Source organism: Macaca nemestrina, chromosome 4 (genome assembly GCF_043159975.1).
Source record: "Macaca nemestrina isolate mMacNem1 chromosome 4, mMacNem.hap1, whole genome shotgun sequence".
NCBI classification, from domain to species: Eukaryota; Metazoa; Chordata; class Mammalia; order Primates; family Cercopithecidae; genus Macaca; species Macaca nemestrina.
In genome coordinates this window covers 24,807,324-24,834,548 of record NC_092128.1, presented here as the reverse complement: position 1 = coordinate 24,834,548, position 27,225 = coordinate 24,807,324, and the positions used below count along the sequence as shown (strand labels likewise).

The 27,225-nt window shown below is 40.9% G+C and overlaps 1 protein-coding gene across 1 annotated transcript; it reads right to left on the bottom strand.

The window, feature by feature from the left end:
* Positions 1-989: 989 nt before the first annotated feature.
* On the bottom strand, positions 990-26,665 carry LOC105471351 (solute carrier family 35 member B4). The gene is made up of 10 exons (XM_011723801.3): positions 26,326-26,665; positions 19,352-19,465; positions 16,662-16,764; positions 14,476-14,525; positions 11,373-11,454; positions 11,105-11,165; positions 9,464-9,573; positions 8,758-8,833; positions 5,633-5,708; positions 990-4,338 (listed from the first exon to the last, which is right to left on the bottom strand). Exons 1-10 carry the CDS (start codon positions 26,400-26,402, stop codon positions 4,092-4,094), a joined length of 996 nt encoding a protein of 331 aa, XP_011722103.1. The 5' UTR covers positions 26,403-26,665; the 3' UTR covers positions 990-4,091.
* Between the last annotated feature and the right edge of the window lie 560 nt (positions 26,666-27,225).

Below are 27,225 nucleotides of genomic sequence, written 5' to 3'. Positions count from 1 at the left end.
TGCTTTGGTTATCTAATAAGGGTGGAATGACTTATAATGCTATTTACTCCAGGCAAAGAAAAACAAAATATAATAGACTTGATTTCAATATAATATTGAATGACTTATAATGCTATTTACTCCAGGCAAAGAAAAACAAAATATAATAGATCTTGATTTCAATGTGGTTCTCCTCCGTGTGGTGCATTTCTCTGTCTGCTTAGGTCAATGCCACCTGGTCCACCAGTGAACATGTCCATCAGCCCTGAGCTAACTCATTGGTTTATAATTATTCCTGACCTAAGGTGTTTTACTTCCCCTCTCCATAGGCATCTGGCACTGTTGAGTGAAACCAGTTAATGGGAAGGTAAAAATAGCAAAATAAGAAAAGTATTGTTTCCCAAATAGAGACGGGAATGGTGGTATAGATTCTCAAATAGAGAAGGGAATGGTGGTACAGACTCTCAGCCCCCATTTTGGGCTGTAACACAATAAACAAACATTTCTACATTAACCCTTCATGTTCATCCTCATCTACAGATATGGCATTCACATACTCTGCCAGATATTCTTACTATTACAAATGTACCCCCCCAATATCAATGCGTATAAGAATGTATAACAAAATACATGCTGTGCAGATATAAATACTCTGTAAAAATCCACAAAAACATCCAGAGGCCCCAAAGAATAGAGGCATAAGCAGATACAAGATCATAGGTCTTTCTTAGCAGAAAACACTGCAAGTGAAGAAACTGGAGTGAAGAAAGTGGGGGAAGGAGTTTGGAAGTGAAATAGAGGAAAGGTGCTCAGGAGATGACTGCGAGATATTTGTTAGAATCCTTGAAAAACATCACGCCCTCTTTCCAGAAGAAAAGAGGTTTACTCTGGGTGGCACAGACTAATTCAGCTTTCATGGTCTTCCTCTGGAGCACTGACCAAATCCAAATACTGCAGCATTTCACTGTGGTTAATTGGATGGAAAGGAGGAAAAAACTAAAAACAAAGTATTTGGATTTGTCTAAATACTTTAGAACTTGATGTAAATGTATCAAGTACATTACAGTTGTTTTAGTTGGATGAAAAAGAAAACAATAAAAAATAAACTAATAAACATGGAGAAGATAACATGTTTCTAATATGACAATAGAGTTTTGGCCAAAGATATGCAGACATTAAGCTAATACAATTCAAATAGCCACCATCTTCTGTTACCTTATCTGTTATACTGTCAAGTTATTCAGCAGGCACACAGGTGCACACACACATACATCGTATTTTCTGGCTAGTGTCCTTTGCTATTTGATTTTTGCTCTAGCATACAGTTTTGGATGTCCTAAAGACTAAACTCTTTGTAAACAAACTATATCCTCATCTCTGAAGCATAAAATTACATGGTCTTGACCCGGAGAAAGAGGAGAGACATTTAATAGACATTTCTCTTCCAGTTAGGTAGGAGTCTGATCTTCAAAATAGTTTATTTGTCCTTTTAATAAAGGTTGAAAAAATGTCCATCCTGGATTGAAAAATCAGTTAACCAAGGGGAACATATATTTTTTTTTAAGAGTAGTTTTAAAAAGTATTAACTGGTGTCCATTAGACATATTTGCTTATATTCAGCTACTAGAGAAAAACCAGTTCCCAGGGGATTTGGGGCTTTCTGCTTCTATATGTGGTCATCTTGTACGAGTGTTCTAACCTATTCTGTGCCCATGCATGGCCTCCTATTCATAAGACTGGCTGAAGTATTCACATTGAGAAGAACACACATGCTCTAAGACCAGATGCTAAAACCTAATGGGCCCAAGTGCTGTCTGCGCACATCAACACATACCCAATAATGAAAACCTGTAATGTTTTCATCAACATAAAATGGGTGTTGTTATGTATGTGAGGCTGCATCCTATTAAGAGTTCAGAGACTCCAGATATGTGGTAATCAAGTCGCCTCTAGGGACAGGTTCTTCTATTAGGTGATAAGAAAAAAGTAGCTTTTGTTGCTTTTAAGAGGTTATATAACACTTGGATATTTCTAGCACCGTCAATTCTGAGGAACTCTACATATTTCAAAGCAAGTGGCTTTTGATCCTATGAATGGGTTCACTTCTAATTGAGCATCTTTCAGAAGAGCCCATTACTGGCTCTAGAACACTGTTAATGTCCAGAGCAACACATTATTACTCTGTAAACTCAGTGATTTAGGTGGAGAAATAATATCCACATTTTAAGTAACAAAAACCCGAGGCAGCTTAAATGACTTCTTCTCCAAGCGACCTGATGACTCTAGGACATTTATTTCCACTGCCGTAGCTCAAATCCATCAGAGAATAGCTCTGGACAGTGGAATAAACATATCACACCATGGAATGAGCCCAGGAGACCTGGAGAGCCACGTCTCAGTTTAAGAACACAATGTGTGCACTACAACCACACACACACACACACACACACACAGACACACACACACACAGTCTTTGTCTATAGGCAAAAGGAGAAGTGGCCGGCGAATTCAGCTGCTTACAGGGGAGCATGTACTGGTATGTAAGGTCCCAGCTAAGTAAAGAAAGGGGACGTGAAAGCGCAGCCACTTCCGTGCCCTTTGATCACACACAGACTACAAAAAGTACACACAAGCTAAGCATATTACAGCGACAGTGTTCCTCCTACTCAAGACTGTCCCGTGAGAGGAAAACTGGACCTCTGAAATGATTAGCAAAGAGAGGCATGTTTCCACATACAATAAAGCACATCGAACCATCCTCAATACCCACTGAGAATGGTAAGATACCTTATAGGGCAATAAAATAACAACTTTCAATTGTAGTTGAGGTTTGACCTGATTTACACATCACACACTACATATCTCCATCTATGCATTCCCCTGACTGGTCGTGACTCTATCAGAGTCATCGGGCAGAGGGGAATCTCCTGGTGGTGAAGCTTTATCCTCCCACTGGAGACCTACCCTTCTGCCCTGTGAGTGCCCGGTTGGGCCAACAGGGGCAGCCATGGCTCTTGTGGTGCTGGGCAGGGCCATCCTGCTGTCACCACTGTGGCCTAGGTAATGGGCTTCAGGGGTGCCCAGTCCGTAACAACCTTTCTTTCTTTTTTTTTGAGATAGAATCTCACTCTGTTGCACAGGCAGGAGTACAGTAGCAAGACCTCAGCTCACTGCAACCTTCATCTCCCGGGTTCAAGTGATTCTCCTGCCTCAGCCTCCCAAGTAGCTGGGATTACAGGCATGCGCCACCACACCCAGCTAATTTTTGTATTTTTAGTAGAGTTGGGGTTTCACCATGTTGGCCAGATTGGTCTTGAACTCCTGACCTCAAGTGATACGCCCATCTCAGCCTCCCAAAGGGCTGGGATTACAGGCATGAGCCACCGTGCCCGGCACAACCTTTCTTTGTGTCTGCTGTGAGATATGCTGCAGGGCTGCCCTAACCACAGAAAGCAACGGATAGAAGCATCTGACTTTTGCATAGGGAAAAAAAAAAAAAGCAAAATCTGGGAAAGAGGAGTCCCACTAGCGTTGCTCCGGTGTCACTGGGAATCAGCTCAAGGGAACATCTGTTTCCTTCCCAAAACGCGGGAGGAAGTCCAGCCCCGCTGTTACCAGTGTCTCAGTTTACTTGGCCACTCCTGGTGATGGTGGTGCCTGCAGCGTCTGACTGACAGTGAGGTGCTGCTGAGGAAGGAAAAGGTGATGGGAGACAAAAGGGATAAGGCCACAGGATGACAATGACTGCTGTGGCAGAGATGCATTAGAACAGCAACAGAAAGGACAATGTTTTCCAAGACCATGGATAGTAAGCCAGTAGTTCATGGAGGCTCAGAATTCAATAAACAAGAATAATACTGAATATTTTGGTAAACAAAACAAATAAATGAATGGGCTGTTCAATAGTCCAGAACTGTTCTTTTTTCTATTTTAGGGCTGAGGGGTTTCTATTCAGTCTACACGTGTCAGTATGAGCAATATGAGAAGTCCCCTCCTCCTGAAGATTTCCTGTGGCATGGCTGGCTCAGCACTGCGGGTAGCTCGGCATTAACAAAAGCGAAACGGTGGTCCCTCCCTCACGACGACACCGGTCTACGTACTCCAGGCAGGTCTCAGTTCTTCTTGTTGTCCTTCTGAGGCTCACTTTTTGTGGTCCCTAGGTTGTTCCACACCTCTGTGTACATTAAGGTCCCAATGAAGACAAACAGGGTGCCCAGCCAGTGCCACAGGGTGAAGGGGTTCTGGAAGTACAAGATGGAAAAGATGAGGCTCACAAATTTGCGTAGGGTCACGACGAGCGTGACGGTGAGGGAGGCGCACTCCGTGGTGAGGATGAACACGCCCCGGATGCACACGTACCTGGAGGAGTGGAGTCAAGGTAGTTTTCTGTAGACTATACTTGGGGGATCAGTGGGAGAACCTTCTGGCATGGTCCCTGGCTTAACTTCTCATATTCTAAGAAAACATGAAGTTCTGCTATGGCAGCTATGAGGCTCCTCCTGGGGAGAACCTGCAGAACAACTGTGCTGCCATTCCATTTGTGGGTACCAATTCGAAACTGCCTAAAAAACTGCCAATTATTCTTATGTTGGAGTCTTCCTATGGTTACAATGACAGGCACCTCCAAGGTAATGACAGAGGGTGACACTCTCAGTAAGGGTGATCCCATTCACCTTTATTTATCTTGCCTCCAGCCCTTCTATCCTCTCCTCCAGAAAGGGACTCTATGGCAAATCAAGGAGCTGACTTCAGAGGAATGAGGTCAACTGTGATTCGTTTTACTACTTCAAAGACATAATTATTTTCATAATGAATATAAGATCATTCGAAATAACTATTTTAAAAAATGAAAGCTATTTTGAAATTTCTTTTTTTTTTTTTTTTTGAGACAGGGTCATGTTCTGTTACCCAGGCTGGAGTGCAGTGGAGTGATCAAGTTTACTGCAGCCTCGATCTCCTGGACTTGAGTGATCCTCCCACCTCAGCCTCTTAATTTGAAATTTCTTTCAGGACTTTGCAGCAGCTTGTGATCACTGGAAATACCTTAGGACACCAAAAAATCACAGGTAGAAATCACAGATGATTCAAGCTATACAGTTTTTTGTTTTTTGAGATGGAGTCTCGCTCTGTCACCCAGGCTAGAGTGCAATGGCATGATCTCAGCTCACTGCAACCTCCACCTCTCAGGTTCAAGCGATTCTCCTGTCTCAGTCTATGGAGTAGCTGGGATTACAAGCACCCATCATCATGCCTGGCTAACTTTTGTATTTCTGTAGAGATGGGGTTTCACCATGTTGGCCAGGCTGGTCTCAAACTCCTGACCTCAAGTGATCTGCCCGCCTCGGCCTCCTAAAGTGCTAGGATTACAGGCGTGAGCCACCGCACCCGCCACTATCAATCAATGGACTCCTCTGCTTCCACTCAGGGCACTTCCTCCCGCTGCCTTGTGCCTTACTGACCTACTGCACCACTAGCACCTCTTCTGCCCTCTACAAGGAGTTCCCTGAATGGGTCTCTGTCTCCAGCTTGCTGCAGAATAAATCCAGCAAAAATCAGATTCAAGTCAACACACTGTTGGAAGACAAGAATGACCATTCCTATGCCAAAAGAACCTGAAGACGACATAAAGGTGACGGCAGAGTCCAAAGGATACTGAGTGATGATGTTCATGAGGAGGTAGAACCACATGATGGGCAGGGTCACTCCGATGCCTGGAATTTCATATAACTCTGTAGAGGTTACAAGAGGATATAGCCACATCACTTTTTCACAGCTGAATTTTTCATAGTTTGAACAGGGTAATACAGACTGAACATAATAGGAACAGCAACATTGTCTTCCTTGCAAATAGAATTGGACCACACATCACTTTACTTGCCTTGACTCCAGTCTATGGCAGCCACTAAAGTCATTAAATTGGTTTCTTAAAACAAATAGTCGTTTTAATTTTTAAGGAAATGCTTTACCATTTGCCTGACTAGTACCTCACTTTACAAAGAAACACTGCGAAGCACAGAAAAGTTGAGAATGATAAAATGATACAGACAGCCTTAACTACTCAACACAAGAGGAATGGCGGCTAGTAACTAAATACCGTTTGGAAATATGTTCAATCACACTAGTAATTACAGAATTCCAAAGTAAATAAGACTGTACCATTTTATAGCTACAAAATTAGCAATTCAATATTTATGTATTTATTTTTCAGACAGAGTCTCACTCTGTCACCCAGGCTGGAGTGCAGTAGCGTGATCTCAGCTCACTGCAACCTCTGCCAGGTTCAAGTGATTCTTGTGCCTCAGCCTCCCAAGTAGCTGGGACTACAGGCGCACAACAGCACACCTGGCTAATTTTTGTATTTTTAGTAGAGATAGGGTTTCGCCATGTTGGCCAGGCGGGTCTTGAACTCCTGACTTCAGGTGATTTGCCTGTCTTGGCCTCCCAAGGTGCTGGGATTACAGGCTTGAGCCACTGTGCCTAGCCAATTCAAAATTTATAAATAATATCTTAATCCGGCAAGTTGGTGATGGAACTGGCAGCCACAGGTTGGTGGCAGTATAACTTGGTTTCATTCTTCAAAAAATCAATTTCATAATCCTTATTAAGGGTATGAAACTATTCATACCCATCCTTCAGAATTAATCCTAGTTAATTCCAAGGAAGAAAAAAATTCTGCACTCATTAAAGTACTACACATAATAAAGAATAACTCTGAATCAAAATCAATCAAATGTCCAATGATGGTGCAATGGCTACATAAACAAAGGTACTTTCATTAGAGGAGGCATTGTACATTTGATAAAAACGAAAATTGTAGAGATTATATAGCCACATAAAACTCAGAAAAAAAGTAAACAACAAATATAAAATTATATCCACCCAAGGATTACAGCTATGTAAGAATCTCTGTAAATAGACATGGTCTAGAAGAAAACCAATAAAAATAAAATTAGCAGATATCTAGGTTGATGGAACTGTGAATAACTTTAAATATATTCTTATGTTAGTTTTAGGCCAGGAGTAGTGGCTCACGCCTGTAATCCTAGCACTTTGGGAGGCCAAAGCAGGAGGATCCCTTTGGCCCAGGAGTTCGAGACCAATCTGGGCAATAGGGAGGTCCTGTCTCTCTTAAAAGACAGACACACACACACACACACTCACTCTTATATTAGCTTTATATAATGACACTTGCACAGTAAATTTGTGGGAGGAAATAAAATATCTAAGATGAAAGAGAATAAAGACATAGAAATCCTCAACGGGTCAGTTTTTTTGTATTACTAAATTGTTTTCAGGTTTTGAATTATACAGCATAATTTAAGAAATTCCGATACAATGATGCTGAGATCTGGTAAGAAAATAAACATCAATTTTCTTTCACCAATAAAATGTCTCATATATACACACACACACACACACACATAAAGACTAAGTTTTGGAACTTGGTTCTGGATCAGTGGGCAATGCCAATAATCTGGTATTCTATTGTCTTTGATATACTTAGCAAATATTGAAATGAAAAGGAAGCTAACAAAAGTGATTACTTTTTAATAACTTCAGAGATACACTGTATCTCTGAAGGAAAGACAATGATATCACTTATTTTGATGGACATTTAGCTCTCTTGGAAAATTCACGGATCTCAGACACTTAATCTCAAGAAAAGCAAGAGAAGGAAAATGTATCTTTAACTTGGAAATGATTCTGAAGAAGTTGAAGGCAGATTCTGTAAAACATTTTATCATAAATGCCTAGCCCTGTGATTTTTAGAAGCATTCTAACAATTAAATCAATCACATGGAATTTGACATTTTTATTTCAATAGCCCTTTGCTGTGTGGGATTTCTCAGAGATCTTAAAAACTGTTGTGTTAATATGAAGACATGATTATTTGAGTAATTCAGAGCCTTACAAACTTTCTTACACACTACCTTCACATTTTTTGGGGGGTGGGGCAAATGGGAGAGGCAACACTATAAATGCAGAGAATAGTCATAACTTCACGATTCATGCTCAGATAGCAAACAAATGTTTACTGAGCACCTACTGTCATTCCACAAAATGCACTTAAGCATTTGAGGTGTGTGCAACATAAAAGCTTGATTTTAAAAATGTTTATTTGTTCCTTGTGTGTTCACTGTCTATATAATGCTGTTAGTAGATAATCAGATCATATAAGTGATCCCTTTCAAGTTAACTGACAATCTATAGCTAATTTATTAACTGGCCATTTAAAAAAGTGACAGCTAACTTACACTAGAAGCTTAAAACTAATTTTGCTTATTCATCTGCTGCCTATCTCATGTGTAACTAGGAGAAAAACCTTGTCATCATGGAGCTCCCCTCTTGCTCTGCTCCACGGCAGCTTGGGATGGATCTGTGAGCAGCTCTGCCTTTCACGACAGAGAAGGATAAACAGCAGTTGAGAGAGCTGGACGGCAGCCCAACTTCTCAGGGCTCCAGTCTCTGCAGTGTGCTATAAGTATTCATTTGCATTCTCAAAACATCAAACATTTCACATTCAAATGCAAACACACAAATATCAAAGCAAAATAGAAAACTCAAAAATATTCTTTTACTTCATTTGTAAATAATTGAGAAACTCCTCTGAAAGCTTTTGCTGCAGCAATGACTGGAAAGTGGAATGGAGACATTTTCAAAAGGAACACATGATTTGAACAGGATCATGAAAAAGGCCGTGGTCTTTCAGTCAAGAGTAAAACTGAGACTCTGCCTCAGAAACTGTCAGGTAATTCTACTGTCTAACCCCAAACTCACCAGACTTATTGAATAGAACCGCATGGTCATAAATATCAGAAGCCAAGAAGATGAAACCAGGAAGTGGAAGGGCGTGCTGTGGAAAGAAATTGGTCACATAAAGGTAAGTGCAAAAACATTATAGAATAATTAGAGTAGCTTTACAATGATTAAAAGTTGTACAGGTTGTTTGACAGCAATATAAAGAAAAGCAAGTTAGACTTAAATGTATACGGTGCTTCTTGACTACTTCACATTGTATGGCAGGATATCAACTCCCAAATTATGGTTCTTGCCCTTATAGGGTCTGAGGGCCATCACAGACAAAGCAAACAACGGAGCCAGCATCCTTTCCTCAACAACAGGGAATGGAGAAATTTAAACATATAGTCATTCTGCACAAAAGGACTTGCTACATATGCAGACACAATTTAATTCGCTTTGATTGATTGTGTCATCTCATGCAGTGAACTGTGACTCAGAACCCACCAGAGCATCCCATCAAAACCGCTTCAGTCTGTGGGTCTTACAGCCATCTACTAATAATCAACCTCCAACTACACCAGAAGAATGGGAATAGTTCACTTGGAGTAACATTTTACATCAGAAGAATGGGAATAGTTCACTTGGAGTAACATTTTACATCAGAAGAATGGGAATAGTTCACTTGGAGTAACATTTTACAACTTAGGAATTTCCATGCTCCCAGGTTCAACAAGTGGCTTACATTATAAAACAAAGCCTCCTTGGAGTGTTTCCCAAATTGTTTGTAGAGGGTCTCTTGGAATATACCCATCCTTGCGGACATCAGAAGAGCAAAAGTCAGTGCCCCAATACCTAAAAAACATCAGGTTACAAGATGTCTGCATTTGTTCATTTCCAGATGTTCTTCTTGAAGAACATTATTGTTTAAAGTCCTGCAAATATTACAAACTAATTGTAGAACATGTACAAAATTGTAAAAAGAAATAAAAATATATTATTACCATCTAGTCCTTTACAGCTTTCTACATCTCCTTATATATTCGTTTATGTAAATTTTTTTACACTAAGACAGGATCAGATTGCATATGGAATTTTATATCTTGCTTTTTTCATGAGCTTTTGCCTGGACTTTTCCTTCAAATCAGTCATTAAAATTTTTTCAAAAGAATGCTTTTAATGACTATGATATGGATATAGCATACTTAGACGTATGAGAATGGTTATTTCCAATTATTTCATTATTAAAATCAATGTACATCCTTGTATATAAATCTTTAAACAAATGTTAATATATTTTAGGATAAACCCTCATAAGTGGAATTACTGAGTCAAAGGCTGTTGGACATTTAAAAAATACAATACTTTTTATAAATAAATATATTTAAAAATATACATATATATTTTTCCGTAAAAGCTGTGTCCATTTATGCCCAAACTATTTTTATAAAAATAGTTGTCTTACTGTACCCTCAGCAGCAATGAGATAACCATTTATCATCTTGCCGGTATGATAGGCCAACATAAAAAGGTATTGCATTTGGGTTTCAATTTGCATTTATTTGATTACTAGACTAGTGAGGCTGAACCTAAAATTGTTGGGTACTACTATTTCCCCCGTGAACTATATGTTCACATCCTTTGCACATTTTTCTCATTGGGTATTTTTCTAATAGCGCATGAGGATCTTTCTATGTTACAAACAGCAACCTAAAGGGATAAAGTGTCAAAGCCAAGAAGCAAGGAGGACACAGTTCTTTCACTGCTATTTCTCTTCCACTTGGTCAGTCTCAATCTGTTATTGTTATCATTGAAAGCCCCTGGGACGATCTCACCTCCGTATCAAAAAACAGGAGAACAAAGCTCTCCAGGAGCTGCCTATTTAATTCCACAGAGAGATCCTTGTATTTTTAAAAATTCCCCAGGAGATTCTGATGATCAGTCAGGTTTGGGAACACTGCCATATGGAACAGCTAACCTCTGAAGAAAATAAGTCTATAGAAATGAGTCCCTCGGAAATTTAAAGAGTCAATTGCTCTAACGGGCCCTTCTCTTGCAGAAGCTTCAGCTTGGCAGACAGATCGTGAAGAGACGGATGACATTCAAAGAGTGTGATGGGCAAGTAGACACACACTTCTTTCTACACCAGTGGCATCCAAGAAAAACATGGATCCATGTTGTAGAACATATTGCCACGGATGTGGGGGCATTTTCTTTTTTTCCTTTCTTGAACGCTAAGGTTCAGAGAAATATGATCCCAGGTGCCTCTCTTCCATGGCATAATTTGTTTAGCTGAAGCTTCTTGCCAAGAAACATGTCTCTTAGGAGAAAACTCAGCAAACACAACTGCAGAGGCAATTAGCTTTATTATAATTATTGTACTTGCCTAGTAACCACCACACAAATGCCTGGAATCCATCATTCTCACTCAAGCTGGACTGGGAAGTCTAGGAAATAAGAAAATAAACTAGGTACAGAGAGCAGAACTACATGCAAGGCGCCAACATACAAGGGAAATATTTATGTTACCCATTTCCCTCCCCTCTTCTCTTTCAAAATCTTTGTATTACCTAAAATTTTGAATTTTATTAATTGCCTGGTAACTGGGCCCCAATAGCAAGTAGTGAACATAAAATGATTTGTGAGCTTCTTACCACCTGCTTTGCTGACATAAAAGTGCAAATAAATATCCCCACAGACACCAGGGCAATGGAGGTATATTTGAATATACTGTATCTGCAAAAAAAAAAAAAAAAAAAAAAGAAGAAGAAAAACACCTTAGGAAAGCACAGATATGAATTTCCCAGTGATATTTACAATCAGATGGTGCGTGAAAGTACAAATCACTAAAATATGACAGACAGGATTATTTTCCAGCAGAGTCCACAGAAATATGCATATGAATGAATCAGGATACTGACTGGTTTCTAACCAACACTTTTCCTTGGTACTGTTTAGTCTGTCTCCAACACTTTGTTGACCAATCGATTATTTCATCAGGAAATAAAAACAGAAATAGACCGGATGTGATGTTGCATTCTGCTCTCAAGAGTCCAAATGAAAGCCTGACCCAGTCCTTACTAGGATCTGTTGCTTTTCCTGTCTTTAGGCGGCCCAAATCTGTGTCCTAAGACACACTATGCAAGTGGAAGAACAGGCTATCAGGTGCAAGTAGCAGGATTCAATACTCAGAACATAATCCAATCATCCATTCTCTGGGGGAGGCTTGTTTTTTTAAATCTCTGAATGACTTAATGTTGTTTTAAAATGTTGGCATAGTTGGATGAGGGGAAGGATATTCAGATTATAGAACTACAGGCAGTAATAACAGTACCATTTCACATTAGCTAGTATCATTAGCACCCTCTCAGATTCTTGGTGATCAAGCAAAAGGCCTCGGGCAAGGATTAAAAGAAATTTAACTAAGAAGATGAACCATCCCAGGTTTTCTACTCAAATACATAGTATTGTTTTGGTCACAGTACTTTGTAAAAGGCCAGCAGAACTAGCTAATAAGCAGAGAAAGGGACCAAAAGGGCCAAGAAGACCATGTTAGAGAGCAGTTGGGGAGGAAGCAGGTATGAGCGGACGTACGGTAAAAAATAATGAACCGGCCGGGCGCGGTGGCTCAAGCCTGTAATCCCAGCACTTTGGGACGCCGAGACGGGCGGATCACGAGGTCAGGAGATCGAGACCATCCTGGCTAACATGGCGAAACCCCGTCTCCACTAAAAAATACAAAAAAAAAACTAGCCGGGCGAGGTGGCGGGCGCCTGTAGTCCCAGCCACTCGGGAGGCTGAGGCAGGAGAATGGCGTAAACCCGGGAGGCGGAGCTTGCAGTGAGCTGAGATCCGGCCACTGCACTCCAGCCCGGGCGACAGAGCCAGACTCCGTCTCAAAAAAAAAAAAAAAAAAAAAAAAAAAAAAAAAAAAAAATGAACCTCTTCAGTTCGGAAAGATCACGCTGAAGAGGTTTACAACTCAGGCCAAAAAGAATAATAAAGGCATGGGTAAGGTGAATATAGATTTGATCTTCAAATCTTGGAATGAGGAGCACACTATGAACTTGAGGGTCTTCTACCCAAGAGCAAAGGAGATAAGAAGTTAATTCACTCTATTGGAAGGTTAACTTATGGAAATTCCTGCTCTATGGGAAAGAGATACACATAGAAAAGAGTCAAAAGGCTTAGACAGATGCAAGATGACACCGTCAGAACAAGTTCTTAAGGGCAACAGATGCTTGGGAAAGACCCCTAATATTTTGGGTCAATACCAGGAGAACACAACTCCTCTTATAACATGTTCTTTGGTATCCTTGTTACGAGCCAGAATCAAAGGTTGGAAAAGAGCACAGGCCTGTCCCAAGGCGAATTCCACACGATAAGAAGCATAGTGATCACTTCAAATGTAATAAACCTGACCATCATATGTATACATGTTGAAATGCAGAGAACCAAGAAGAAAGAAAGAAAACTACAGTAGTACTTTTCAGGGAATTCATAAGCCTCAGGAGATAAAGGGTCCATGATACGGAGCCTAGTAGGACAGGACAGCTGTTCTTTTTATGACACAGCCCTTAATACTTAAAAACTCTAGGTTCTTACATTCTGAATTGAAAGCTACTTTCCAAGCACGTATAGAGAGCTTGGGGCTGGATATCAAATACATTGAAAAGTTGCCATCACTTACATAGTTTTGGTCTTACCAGTGAACTTTCCCCGAGAAATTTCCCAAACTGTATGTGTTGTCTCTCGCTAACATCCTTCCTGCTTAGGAGTGAGGGGTGAAGCTTAGAGTGAAGGTGAGAGACAAATACTTTGAAAAAGCATCCCAGGTACTTCTGGTACCTCCTGCTCCTATCCCAAAGAGAGCCACTGGTGATGGTCACAAAGAACAGCCCTGAACCTTTCCTTCCATCTTCTTGGCTATTTGGGCCTTTGTTAGGAATTTCCTTTTTAATATGTACAACCATTCCTTAGTTCGCTATGCTGTACTGATAAGCATCTTCTAGGGCAGCAGCATCCCATGGAATTTCTGGGATGTTAGAAATGTTCCACGTCTGGGCTCTCCAACATGGTTGCCACCAGCCACGTGAGTCTACTGAGCACTGAAAATGTGACTAGGAGTTTGAGACCAGCCTGGACAACATGGCGAAACCCAATCTCTACCAAAAATACAAAAAAAATTAGCTGGTCATGGTGGCACACGCCTTTGGTCCCAAATACTTGGGAGGCTGAGGTGGGAGGATCACTTCAACCTGGGAGCTGGAGGCTGCAGTGAGCCGAGATCGCACCACTGTATTCCAACCTGGATGACAGAATGAGACCTCGTCTCCAAAAAAGGAAAAAAGAAAAAAAAAGTGTACATGACTAATGAAACTGAGACACTAAATATTTAATTTTCTTTAATTTTGAAAAATGTAAATGTAAATAGTCACACGTGGTTCATGGTGACCATACTGCACAGTGAATCTCTCTATCATCTTTTTAAGTTGGCTTCGCAGGTTATTATGATACTAAAATTCAACGATGGCAAGAGCTATTCACTTCTACATAGAGACCCCACAGGTGTCGCCTCTTACCTGGTCAGCTGCTTCAGGACATTGCATGATTGGGCCTCACTGGTAAAGAACTAAGAGGTAGATGGCCAGAAGCAAACTTATCACTACTTTGGGACAAGGAATCCAGATGACTAGCTTATGGACAGGGGCTCAGGATATCATTTCCATTCACAAAATATAGAAGTATATTGTTTACCTTTTCTTCAAAATGATAATTCCTAGAATCATGTTGGCAATTAGAGAACCCTGCAAAAGGAGACAACAGTAACAGGTTTAGTGCACTAGGAAAAAAACATAATTCGAGATGAATAGGAACATGGGCAAGGGGGAAAAACATGGAATGAAGGAGGCTAGGATGAATAATTAGTAAGATTTAGTTGTTCTTATGACGGCAAAAGTATAAACCATAAAAAGCTATTATGACGGCCGGGCGTGGTGGCTCACGCCCATAATCCCAGCACTTTGGGAAGCCGAGGTGGGTGGATCACCTGAGGTCAGGAGTTTGAGACCAGCCTGGCCAACATGGTGAAACTCTGTCTCTACTAAAAAATACGAAACTTAGCTGGGCATGGTGGCAGGCGCCTGTAATTCCAGCTACTCAGGAGGCTGAGGCAGGAGAATCGCTTGAACCTAAGAGGTGCAGATTGCAGTGAGCCAAGATGGCACCATTGCACTTCCAGCCTGGGCAACAAGTGCGAAACTCTGTCTCCAAAAATATATGTGTGTGTGTATATATATTTTTAAAAAAACCTTTTAAAGATGACAACGAGAATAAAAAGGATCAATTCTCAATATAGTCATTATCAGCCCTACTTATAGGCATGTTTTACATCCCACGAATACTGTATTTTCATATTTGTTTGAAAAAAATTTGCATATATGTGGATCCATGAGGTTCAAACCCATGTTGTTCAAGGGTCAACTATAATTGGTCAGTGTTGAAGCTAGGGCTAGCAGGAATAAATGATATCATGGACTTATATTTGTCAAAATTTCCATCTACCTAATTTATAAGAGCTTTTAATAAGCTTCTCCCTATTACCTGCACCCTCCACCCCTGAACACTTTTTTTTTTCCCCTTAGACGGAGTTTTGCTCTTGTCGCCTAGGCTGGAATGCAATGGTGTGATCTTGGCTCACTGCAACCTTTGCCTCCCGGGTTCAAGTGATTCTCTTGCATCAGCCTCCCAAGTAGCTGGGATTACAGGCATGTGCCACCACTTCCAGCTAATTTTGTATTTTTAGTAGAGACGAGGTTTCTCCATGTTGGTCAGGCTGGTCTTGAACTCCCAACGATCCGCCCACCTCAGCCTCCCAACGTGCTGGCATTATAGGCGTGAACCACCGCGCCCAGCCCCTGACTAGTTTTAATGGGAAAAGTCATGCAAGGATCTCTCTGCTCTCTAAAAAGGCGACAATCAATCAACAGGTGTTTATTGAAAGTCTACTATGTTTTCAATGCTTTGAAGGTCACCTTAATTATTATAGTTGCTGGCTGGGCGCGGTGGCTCAAGCCTGTAATCCCAGCACTTTGGGACGCCGAGACGGGCGGATCACGAGGTCAGGAGATCGAGACCATCCTGGCGAACACGGTGAAACCCCGTCTCTACTAAAAAATACAAAAAACTAGCCGGGCGAGGTGGCGGTGCCTATAGTCCCAGCTACTCGGGAGGCTGAGGCAGGAGAATGGCGGGAACCCGGGAGGCGGAGCTTGCAGTGAGCCGAGATCCCACCACTGCACTCCAGCCTGGGCGACAGAGCGAGACTCCGTCTCAAAAAAAAAAAAAAAAAAAAAAAAAAAAATTATTATAGTTGCTTTGGAAACTCCGGGAACAGTACAATCTCACAAAAATCTCAGACCACATGGAAATGTTATCATCACAATTATCAGCCTTTTTTGCCTGGAGTGCTTTGGGAGAAACTCTACCTTCATCAAGAATTTCCCTTTATTATCTCAAGTCTCTGCTTTAAAAAATAAAATCAGAAAAGACAAGTATCTCTTTCATGTTCTGGAAGTAAATGTACTTTTATGAAAGAAAGAAGTAAGTGATAAGAAATACATTAAATAACATAGCATGTTTGAATATAAAATCAAAGAGATGAGGGAAAATGAAGGCAAAATCTGTTTCCTAGGGAAAATTTAATTTTCTTTTTATTAATCACTCATTAGACCTCAGATGAATAAAAGTAAACCATCCACTTTGAGATTTCTCTTTTTGCCTTACTTTTCAGATGAAAGCCATTTTTGCTCATGCATTCACAAACCTGTTCTTCTACTCAAGACCACTTACTACAAGACCCTTCTAGTTCTGCCATATATTCAATTGACCTATTTAACTATACTTTTCAGACGAACATACACACGGGATCCGGCAGCACTTACCGATCTAAATATCATATGCAGGGGCATGGCAATGTTGAGATTCAGGGCATAGTTGTTCACCACGCTCACGGTGAAGAACATGGTCACCATTATGGCATAGTACCTGAAATGCAGACAGAATAGCTCATCAAACAGAATCTAGGATTTCAAGAAAATCAAGTATAGGAAATATGTATTTTTGGCTAAAAAAGCATTTTGCATATTTCCTCTGCATTACAAAATTGCATCGCTATTATCATGCAATGTCAACTACTAAGTAAGTATCAAAATGCTTCACAAAGCCAGACTAACATGGGAAAGTCTGAGTTATAAAATACATTTAAAGAAACACTAATATTTTTCAAGTATACATAGCAACTTAAAATGATTGCATTGGTTCTTTGTAAATAATTTTCATATACCTCTGAAGAACTTGCAAATGGCTGATTCTCTCAAAAACGTCCTCTATACACTTGTTTGTACTGTTAATTTTCGCTGTTTCTAAAGAAAGTATTCGCTAAGTTAAGGATTATTTTCAGCCTAGCAGCTGCTAAATTCTCCCGCATTCTGAACTAGTGGCCTCCAAATTAATGAGGACATGGTTTGACTTGTACAGATTTTTATTTAAAATCAGGGTCTCTGTTTTTTGAAAGTTTATAGGTCTTAAAATAATAACAGAAACAAAAACCAAAAAAAAAAAAAAATCCAGTAACCCTAATAACTTAAAGGGATAAATACAAATGAATAATTATGAACAGATGAATAAACAAACAATTTTACATTTGTATGTCATCACTGTGATCCAGAAAATACATAAGATGCCTTCTACATATATTGGGCTAAACTATATAAAATTGCCGTTTTTATAGGTCAACAAGTTGAATGCCAGAAATTTCACATGACTCAACTTACCATATTCAGTAAGAGAAAAAACAGTATTTAAAATAAATGGCTAAAGAATGCAGGGCAAAGGCAAATATGTGGTTCCATATTCTTCAGGAAATGTTGATCTTTGAGATTCCCAACCATTTTCCACCTTTGCACAGCTGAAGGATATGACGGCAGTGAGTCCTAAGCGATCTTCCCTGAAAGAACCCATTCTGTGTTGCTAGTTAGGTGTGGAGCCATACACCACAACAGGCCAGTCAAGCCAAGGCTAAACTAATATAGTCTGGAGAGTCTGAGGAACTTGACAATGAACACACATGCAAAATTACCAGCAACAGCTTCTTCACAGCTTCTAAACAACATACTATCTGCAATTTTATCAGGTTTCTTGCCAAATTTTCTTAGTTCTATCTTGAAGACGTGCCATTTACAGAGAGTTTGTCAAGGTCTTTTAGGACAATTAATTTATTCCACATTGCTTGCCCAGAAATTGTTGATGGGGATGAATGACATGAGCAAAATTTTGATTATGGCTCCACCTACAGAAAATAAAATGGCCACCACACATAGGACATGCATGGGAATATGGTTATGAGGGCAAGATCACAGAGACCCTCAAAGGGCAGGCTGGGGAGTCTGGATGTCATTCAGAACATCATGGTAACCACAGAGTGGGGCCACGTGATAAAATGATATTAAGTGAAATGGACGGATGACGAGGTGGGAGGCAGGGAAGTCAGTCAGCTAGGATGCTATTATAAAAGATACGGTGACAGGGTATACTTCCTGATCTATGCTAGTGGTAGAGAGAATGGGGAGAGACAGTGGGAGGAGGCGGGAAAGGGCCAGAGGAGTCAAGAAATGCTGGGGCTTTTACTGCAATGTAAATGCTGGTCTTTAGGGGCAGAAAGTTTTATGCAGATACTAAAGCCAATGAAAAACAAAAAGTATCTGGAATATTTAGCATCGCATTGGGAACTTTAAAAGTATAATATTAACAAAATTCAGCCAGATTTTCTATAGCAGGCTACGTAGGAATGCTGCAAAAGAAAACCAACAAAGACGGGCCTTCGCCTTCATACTTGGATATATTCATACCAGAATGTCGCTCTAAAAGGGAGTAAGTGATACCATCCTACTAAATTCTCACAATTGGATGGATTACACTTTTATCTCGAGTCACTCTCAGCAAGAAAGGTGAGTTTTCAATACATTGTTTATCGTAAGAACTGCCCTGTTTTCTATTTGGCCCCATTAGTACAATTAGGCAAATTTGGACTAATGGACTACAGGTCTGGCATCAACAAATTTTGACTTTGCTTGCCATTCATTTTCTTTTAATTGGGGTGAAATTCTTGTAACATAAAATTAACTATTTTAAACTGAACAATCCAGTGGCACTTAGTACATTCACAAAGTTATGCAACTACTACCTCTATTTATTTCCAAAAGCCATTCGTTTTTAAAGAGAAACAAGGATACTCCTCTTTTAGAATGTTTGATAACTTTACCAACACAGAAGACAGCATAAAATTTGTGGTCACACTAGGCCTTCTGAGTAATCTCATACTAAATAAGAACACACACACATACACACTCTTGTCTCCATCATGGTTATTTTAAATCTTGTGGCAGAAATTTTAGTTTGGAAGTAGGCACCCTGGATTTTCACAACGTATTAAATTCAGAAAATGACTTAGTATTCTACTGATATCTCTGAAATAAATCTTACAAAAGAATGTCTCATACTCCTTTTATACAGGTACCACCTCTTTACTTTCTTAAAAAATCCAAAAGCTAAAAGAGACTCTAATGTACCATACCTTATTGGGATAGCTGGTGGCTTCCTTCCCAAATCAGCTTCAAAGAGGAAGCCTTCCACAGCAATAAATAAAAATTGTGCAAATGTCACAATGTTCCCACATCCTGGATGCTTCCTGTATAGTGAATAACAAAAGAGGAGGGGAAAGGCACAAAAATTGAGATAACACTAAAATGCATTCTAATTAGAGGGCCAGAATAACAGGGTGGAGGGATTTCGATTACCCACTGTCCTTTATCTCAATGTTCATAGCCTCTGGATCACATATATTTAGCATTGATCTCACAGAGAAGAATGTCAAGCTTTCTTATTTTACTCTTTCTTGCGTGTACCAGGCCATGAGGGAGAATTACTGTGACACACTTGTTTCCAGAACTATGATACAGCTTTCCTAGTAAGCTGTAGGAAATTGGTCATAAGTTCTTATTGGGATCTTTGCTTCACCAAAAAGGTCTTTAATCAGGATCCTAGTCAGCTTAGGCAGCAAAGCCCAGAGACAGAAATATGCTCAGGTCTCCTGGAATGTTTATATATCCCTCCTGACCAGGAATCACCAAGACTGCTGTCAAATGAAAAATGAACCCAATGTTGATGATAGGGACATTACTTTAATGGTAATGGTGCCCAGCAACGGGGCAAAACTTGGTTCTTGGGATGGGGGGAATCTTATTCTTTTTATAATAATAAAATACAAATATACATACAGTACCTGAACCAGTACACCTGGGGGAGGGATTAAGAAAACAACGTCTAAAAAGTATTCTGGAAGAGGCATAATGAACAAAAGACTGAAAAACACTGCCGTAGTCTACTATTCTCCACAACACTTAACCCAGTGTTTTGAATATATTAAGCACTCAAAAAATGCTTGTGGAATTCAATAGATTAGCGGTCTATGAAATAGTCGGGGAAGATACCCCACGTTCAACAGTGATTGTTAGGAACAAATTTACAAAGTTAAAAACTTTCTCCTGACATTCATCTTGAGGCACTCTGAAAACCAGTCATTTAAAATGTTCAGGTTTTCTTGAGCTTGTCTTCCATTCAGCTCTGCTCAATCACTGGAAGAAGAACAAAGTGAGCAGTTATCTTTGCTCTCCTGAAGCTTCCAGATTTCCTATAATCCCAATATTCACCCGCCTTCGTATTCTGCGTTTTCATCTTGACCGAAGGCATTTACCTGAAGCTGATGAAGACAGAGATGTAATTGTATTATTACATATTAATATAATGCTACTTATCAGAAATGACTCCATTCTCCATTGGTGGTGTTAGTATTATATATAAAGCAATGCCAAGATAGACAAGTCCTTAAATATACCCATCAGGCACAAAAATAAGACAGCCCAGGCAGGAGCCATTCCTACAGAGCGAGGCTTACTAACTGAAGCAGAACTGTTGCTACTCTTTAAGTTCTGCTGCCTATGAAGGTTTCCTTGAAAACTGCTACCTATTCAATTCAACAAGTTCTCTTTTAGCACTTCTTATGTTCAAAGGACAAGGCTAAATGCAGGAATCCATAAATAATCATGTAAGACATTTACCTCATTCAAGGAGCTAATTAAAACCACTAGCCTAAATATGAGCAACAGAAAGAACTTTAACTCCAGACAGTTGCTAGCACGGTGCTTTGGAATGCGGGCCAGCCTACTCTGCTCTTTAAAAACCTGTTTCCCAAATGGTCAGCACGGTGGCTCACACCTGTAATCCCAGCACTTTGGGAGGCTAACGCAGGTGGATCACCTGAGATCAGGAGTTTGAGACTAGCTTGGCCAACGTGGTGAAACCCTGTCTCTACTAAAAATACAAAACATTAGCTGGGTGTGGTGGTGTATGCCTATAATTCCAGCTACTCGGGAGGCTGAGGCAGGAGAATCACTTGAACCTGGGATGTGGAGGTTGCAGTGAGCTGAGATCGCGCCACTGCCCTCCAGCCTGAGTGACAAAGCGAGACTCTTGTCTCAAAAACAAACAACAAAAAAACAACCTATTTACCCAAAGAGGCTCACTCTCCCACTTCTAATTTGATTAGTCTGGGGTAGGACCCTGGAATCTGACCTTTTAAAAGCTTTCCACTTTATTATCATGTGCAGCCAGGTTGGAGAAATAGCAGTTGAGGTGCAGGGAAAGGGTTGAGAGTGTGTGTGAGTGCATGTATCGCTGTGTTTGTGAATGCACAGGTAGTTCTCAGGTGCTGACACAAGGTTGGGAACCACCATGCTCCACTGTGCTAAAAAGTACACACTGACATGCGAGATGATGCTCTGTCACTTGCTGTGTGACAGAAGTGAATATCTAAGTCTGGTGTTTTTATCTTTAAAATGGAAACCATATAAGTGCCTATCTCTTTGATTTATTGTAGAGTAAATGAGTCATCCCTGAAAAGCACTTAACACAGTGCCTGCCACAGAGTGAAAAAGGCAAGTATGATGACCAGTATTCAGGATCTTGCATACTGAAAGGTCTTCAGTCTTTAAAAGGTCCTCCCCCTTTTAAAGACATTCCAGTTGACTAAGTTTTCTCATCTCTAAAATGAAACTGACTTCACTGTTGTAGTGAGTATTCAATGAGAAAATACATATAAGCGCCAAGCACAAGACTTAATCCAAAAGAGGCTTAAAAGTTTCCTTCTATGTTCTCTTTAACAAGCTTAGGCCAAGTCAGCTAAAGAACAATGATCAAGACCCAATTATGTGTACAGTTAGGTGGCAGCTACCAGGGAGCCCCCAGCTTGAAGGGGACTGGATCCCTGCCCAAGAAGATGACAATATGAGGGAGCCAGACATGAAGGAGGAGGCCGTCAGAAGCCAGTGCCTTAGCAGGGATGGTGAGGGGACAGACCATGTCCCTTTACCTTTCTGCTCTCACTTTCGGATCAGTGACCCACCTTCGCTCAAGCAAGAGAATGAATGGGAGTGTTCCAATGTGATCTAGAATCTTATAATTTCTACGAGAGATAAAAAGAGATTTAAAAAACGATTCACTTTACATGTGTATTCTCTATAGGATTTTTTAAAAGGACATCCTAGTACTTTTTATTTTATGGAGGTGGGTATTGATATGCCCATTTCATTCCATTGCTAAAGACGCTGAGGGTCCCATTGCACTGCGTTAGGTAAGTCTCCCAGGGGTCAGTGGCAAAGAAATGGCATTTGCCGTTACCCTTAGCATTATGATTATTACAATTCAGTGGGGTTTGGTATGGGTTTTTAGTTGTTCAATAATTGCCACTAATGTTAGGACACTCCCAAGAGATATTCTACTCCCATTTTGAGTCACTTTCCATTTCTTGCTTTTCCCAGTCCAGCAACAACCCTCATTTACTTTTTGTTTCTATTTCTATAGAATTTACAAATCTCCCTAATGTGCTCAAATAATTTTTGAAAACTCAACTTATGAAGCCTTTTTGAAACACACTGTTGTATAGCTACCAATGGAATTATTTATTTTAACTTGAATAATTCATTTTAAAACTTCAGAGTAAAAACTTGGATCCCTTAATCTTGTTTTCTTGAGCTCGATTCCTCAGGAATTGTCATCACTAACCGCAAACAGTTTCTCTTACTTTGAATTCTCTTGGCAAAAATTCACATTTTTATTTAAAAAAGGATGCAACTTTGAAGAGAATGAATTGGGCAGATAGTTTATGCCTTTTGCATTTCTTTTGCTGAATTTAGGAAACGATTTAATTCAAGATCAGGCACTTGAATGAAAAATAAAATGGGAAAAAAAAAGTTTCAGATTGTTTTCCTGATGTAAGGCATGTAATATCTTGCCTAGTTAGCTGGTGTGTGTATATCTTGTTTCCAAGGTAGAATGTAAGCTCCCTAAGGAGGAATATCAAGGCACTCGTCCCTTACTACCTATCTGCTCTGTCCACTGCATTGTGTTTTAATATTGGTCCCAATTGTAGGTATAAAAATCAGAAAGAAAAGCCTAAATTTGTTTTCCAATTTGGGGGAAATGGTTAAAAATGTCCTCTTCTTCCTGCAAGTCACTTAGCATTTATATTTAGTATTATACTTGCTACTTATTAGGGCACCTAATGGCTCCAAGCCAGCCAATATAAAAAGCACAGTTCCTACGCTATAAAAATTTATGGGCCTTCTTCCACTGTGATGTCCCAAGATAAAGTCACAAATTCCGAGGCCATATCTAGAAAGAAACTTAAGGCCATCTGGTTCAACTAGCTCTTATTTTATTGATCTGTAACACGAGAAGTAGAGACTTGTCTAAGCAAATTAGGAAAGGGCTCTATTCAGTCTGGTGCACCATTGATTATTTCAATAAATGCACCTCCTCACCACTTTATGAAAAACCATTGTTTTATGCAAAAAATGCAGATTTACCAAACAAAATAAGAAGTGATGATGATTTATTTACAAATTATTCAAAATATTTTAAATAGAAGCTCCTATAATGCATGAAAATATTTTGTAAAATCAGATTTGTTCAGGACTTTGCAGGACCATCTCATAAAGGAAATATATCTGTATTGAAACCAAGTTGTTGGAAAGAACGGGAAGCCCTACAAGTGTGCTTTAGGCTTTACACGCACATCTCACTTCATCCTTCAAAACTCTGTGAAGCTGGAAGAACCATCATCACCATTACCTCCTTTTACAGTTGGGTCAGACTCAGGGAGATCAAGTAATTCAGTCAGGGGCTCACAAAGTAGTAAAGAGGGGATTTAGTTGCTTGCATATTCTCATGTCATATAGCCTTTGGCAAGATTTAATTTAATGGCATATTCAACACAAATATTACCATTATTCCCTGACTTTCATTTCCATGGCTGGCCTGATGAAATCACTTCTTGATATTTTCTTTTTTTATTTTTTGAGACGTAGTCTCGCATTGTTGCCCAGGCTGGAGTGCAATGGTGCTATCTCGGCTCACTGCAACCTCTGCCTCCCAGGTTCTAAGGATTCTCCTGCCTCAGCCTCCTGAGTAGCTGGGATTACAGGTGTCCGCCACCATGCCCAGCTAATTTTTATATTTTTAGTAGACACGGGGTCTCACCATGTTGTCCAGGCTGGTCTTGAACCCCTGACCTCGTGATCCACCCACTTTGGCCTCCCAAAGTGCTAGGATTACAGGTGTGAGCCACTGTGCCTGGCCGACTTTTTAATATTTTCACATCAACTGCTACCAAAGTGGCCTTCCTTTAAAAGTGTATCAGACTTACAGTTGGATACAATTTTTTTTTGGTCATTTTTATATCCCTCACCACCCTCACCCAAGTCAAATAAAAGACCCTCACCTAAGTCAAATAAGAGACCTTTATCAACACTTTCTGTATAACAAAATTTCAAGCTCCATAACAGCAAAACTTAACCCCATACAGACTTTACCTTAAATAAACTGGTTGCTTCGGGATGACTTAATCAATGATATCCAATAAAATAAACTTCTAGTAGGCACCACATGAAGAACTGGATAACCAAAATCTATGGGCTGCTCAAGTTCAAAACTGGCAGGGAGGTTGAAAAAGGTATTGGACTAGGAGCTTAGATATCTTGGCTCCCATTTCTGGCTCTGCCACTTACAAGCAGTGAAAGGTCACCTAACTTCTTTGGACCATTTCCACTTCAGTAAAACAGTTTATAATTCTTGACCTATCTTCTGCACAGGATTGTTCGGATGATCAACAGAGATACAAGCTGAGTATCTCTCATCTGAAAATCTGAACTCTGAAATGCTCTAAAAAATCTGAAACTTTTTGAGCACTGATATGATATTACAAGTGAAAAATTCCACACCTGACACCTTTGCTTTCTGATAGGTCAGTGTATACAAACTTTAATTCATGTACAAATTATTAAAAATATTGTATACAATTACCTTCAAGCTAAGGTTATGTGTATAAGGTGTATAAGAAACACAGACGAATTTGTGTTTAGATTTGGGTACCATCCCTAAAATATCTCATTATGTATATGCAAATATTCCCAAATCAAAAAAAAAAAAAAAATACGAAATACAAAACACCCGTTCCCAAACATTTTAAATGAAGGATACTCAACTTGTAATGTATAGATTCAGAAACACGAGCTGGAAAACACTATAAGTATTGTTTTACTGCCAGGAAAAGGAGGCCCAGAGAGGCTAAGTGACTTGAAGGGCTACACAGCCAGTGGATGACGGAGCCAAGAGTGAAATTTCACAACACAGCTTTTTAGTCCTAGAGCCTTTTCCACACCACCTGTTGTCTCTTCTGTAATAGCGTCTATCCACTGAACTTTGCACATTCAAAGCGACCTCAAAGAGCCCTCTCGGGTCACTTGAACCAATCTTCTACATAATTTTTTTTTTTTCTTTTTGCAAGCCACCTCAAAGAGCACTCTCGGGTCACGTGGACTGATCTTCTACATAAAAATCTGTTCTACCGCATCATTTATGTATGCACTCATAACCATCTCCAAGGCCAATAAAGCAAATGCTTTGCAGGACGCCGTAATAAAAGTAAAACTTTCTTTGCAGCATGTACAAAGACTCTGTACGTCAAAAACCTCTGCTCAAGTCCAGCCTGTGCCATTTAACAGGATCGAAAAAAGAGCTGGAGTTGGATGGGAAGGAAGAGAGAGAGTGGTTTGGTGAAGGAACCTTGGTTTTGACACTAGCTCTCCGCCGACCTTGGACCGGTTATGTGAAAAACTCTTCAGGCTTCAATCAATCCCCCCCGAATGTGGAAAAGGGGTGACAACAGCAACACCTTGAGTGTTCCCCCCGCAGGAATGCTTTGAAACTGTTAGGCGGGACTGCGGCCGGTGCGCAGTTTTGGGAAGCAGCGCACTCAGCGGGGTCCCAGGCTGCCCAGACAGGACGGATTGTTGGGGGGCTCAGGCCGTCCTGCCCCGGGCTCCGTGGGCGGCGGGGTGGGGCCAGGGCGTGGGCGCGTCCCGGGGGGACCTCTCCTCCGGCTTCCTCCGCCCCGCCCCGGGAGACCGGGTGCGGCCCGAGCGGGTCACTCACCGGGCCAGGAGCTCTAGGAAGATCACGTTACTGCAGCAGCCTGCGAACACCAGGCCCACCGCCAAGGCCGGGCGCATGGCCGGTGCAGGGTTCGGGGAGCGAGCGCACAGAGTAAGCGCCCGCTTATACCGCTACCCCAGGAAGCCGGCCTCCTGCCTCGCCGCAGCGCAGCACATCGCACGGTCCTGGAGAGCCGCTCTCACCGGGAGCGCCGGGTCTCCCCTTCCCCCGCGGTCAACACCGACGCTGCCACCAAGGATCTGTAGTTCGCAGTCAGCCTCGGTCCCATTCATCCGAGGGGGCGTCCGAGCCCCAGCCAGACTACATGTCCCAGGATGCCGTGCACCTTTACGTCAGGCTGCGCCGTTCCCGCTTCCGCCAGGCAGCTCAGCCAGAGAAGACGGGGGACGAGGTGCCCGGCATCCCTCGCGCGGTAGGCGGCCGCGGGGCTTGCTGGGAAATGAAGTCCCAAAGGTGACTGTTTATTGCGAGAACGCCCAGAGCGCAGAAAGTAACTCGGCCGCCAGGGTCACAACAAACTTGCTGGCAGCGGCGGCACTAGAACTACAGAGATGTGACTGCTTGTTGTAGATACCTTCTAGCATCTGAAACAACTCTGCTTCTTGAACTAAGTGGAAGTAGAAATTCATCTGAACTTACCTCTCTACCTCTAGTAAAGAATAGTGGGACTCAGAGGTTCTGAGGTTGAATCTTGGCTCATCAGCGCTGCTGTCTCAGGCTACTTCTCTGAGCCTCAGTCTCACCTTTGGTAAAGAGAGGATCGAGAATGCCTATCTCACCTGGAGGTTGTGAGAATTAAAATATATGATCTCTGAAAAGCCTAACATACTAAGTGTATTGCTTTTATATTATCATTCTTAATGAGGCACCCAGGGCACT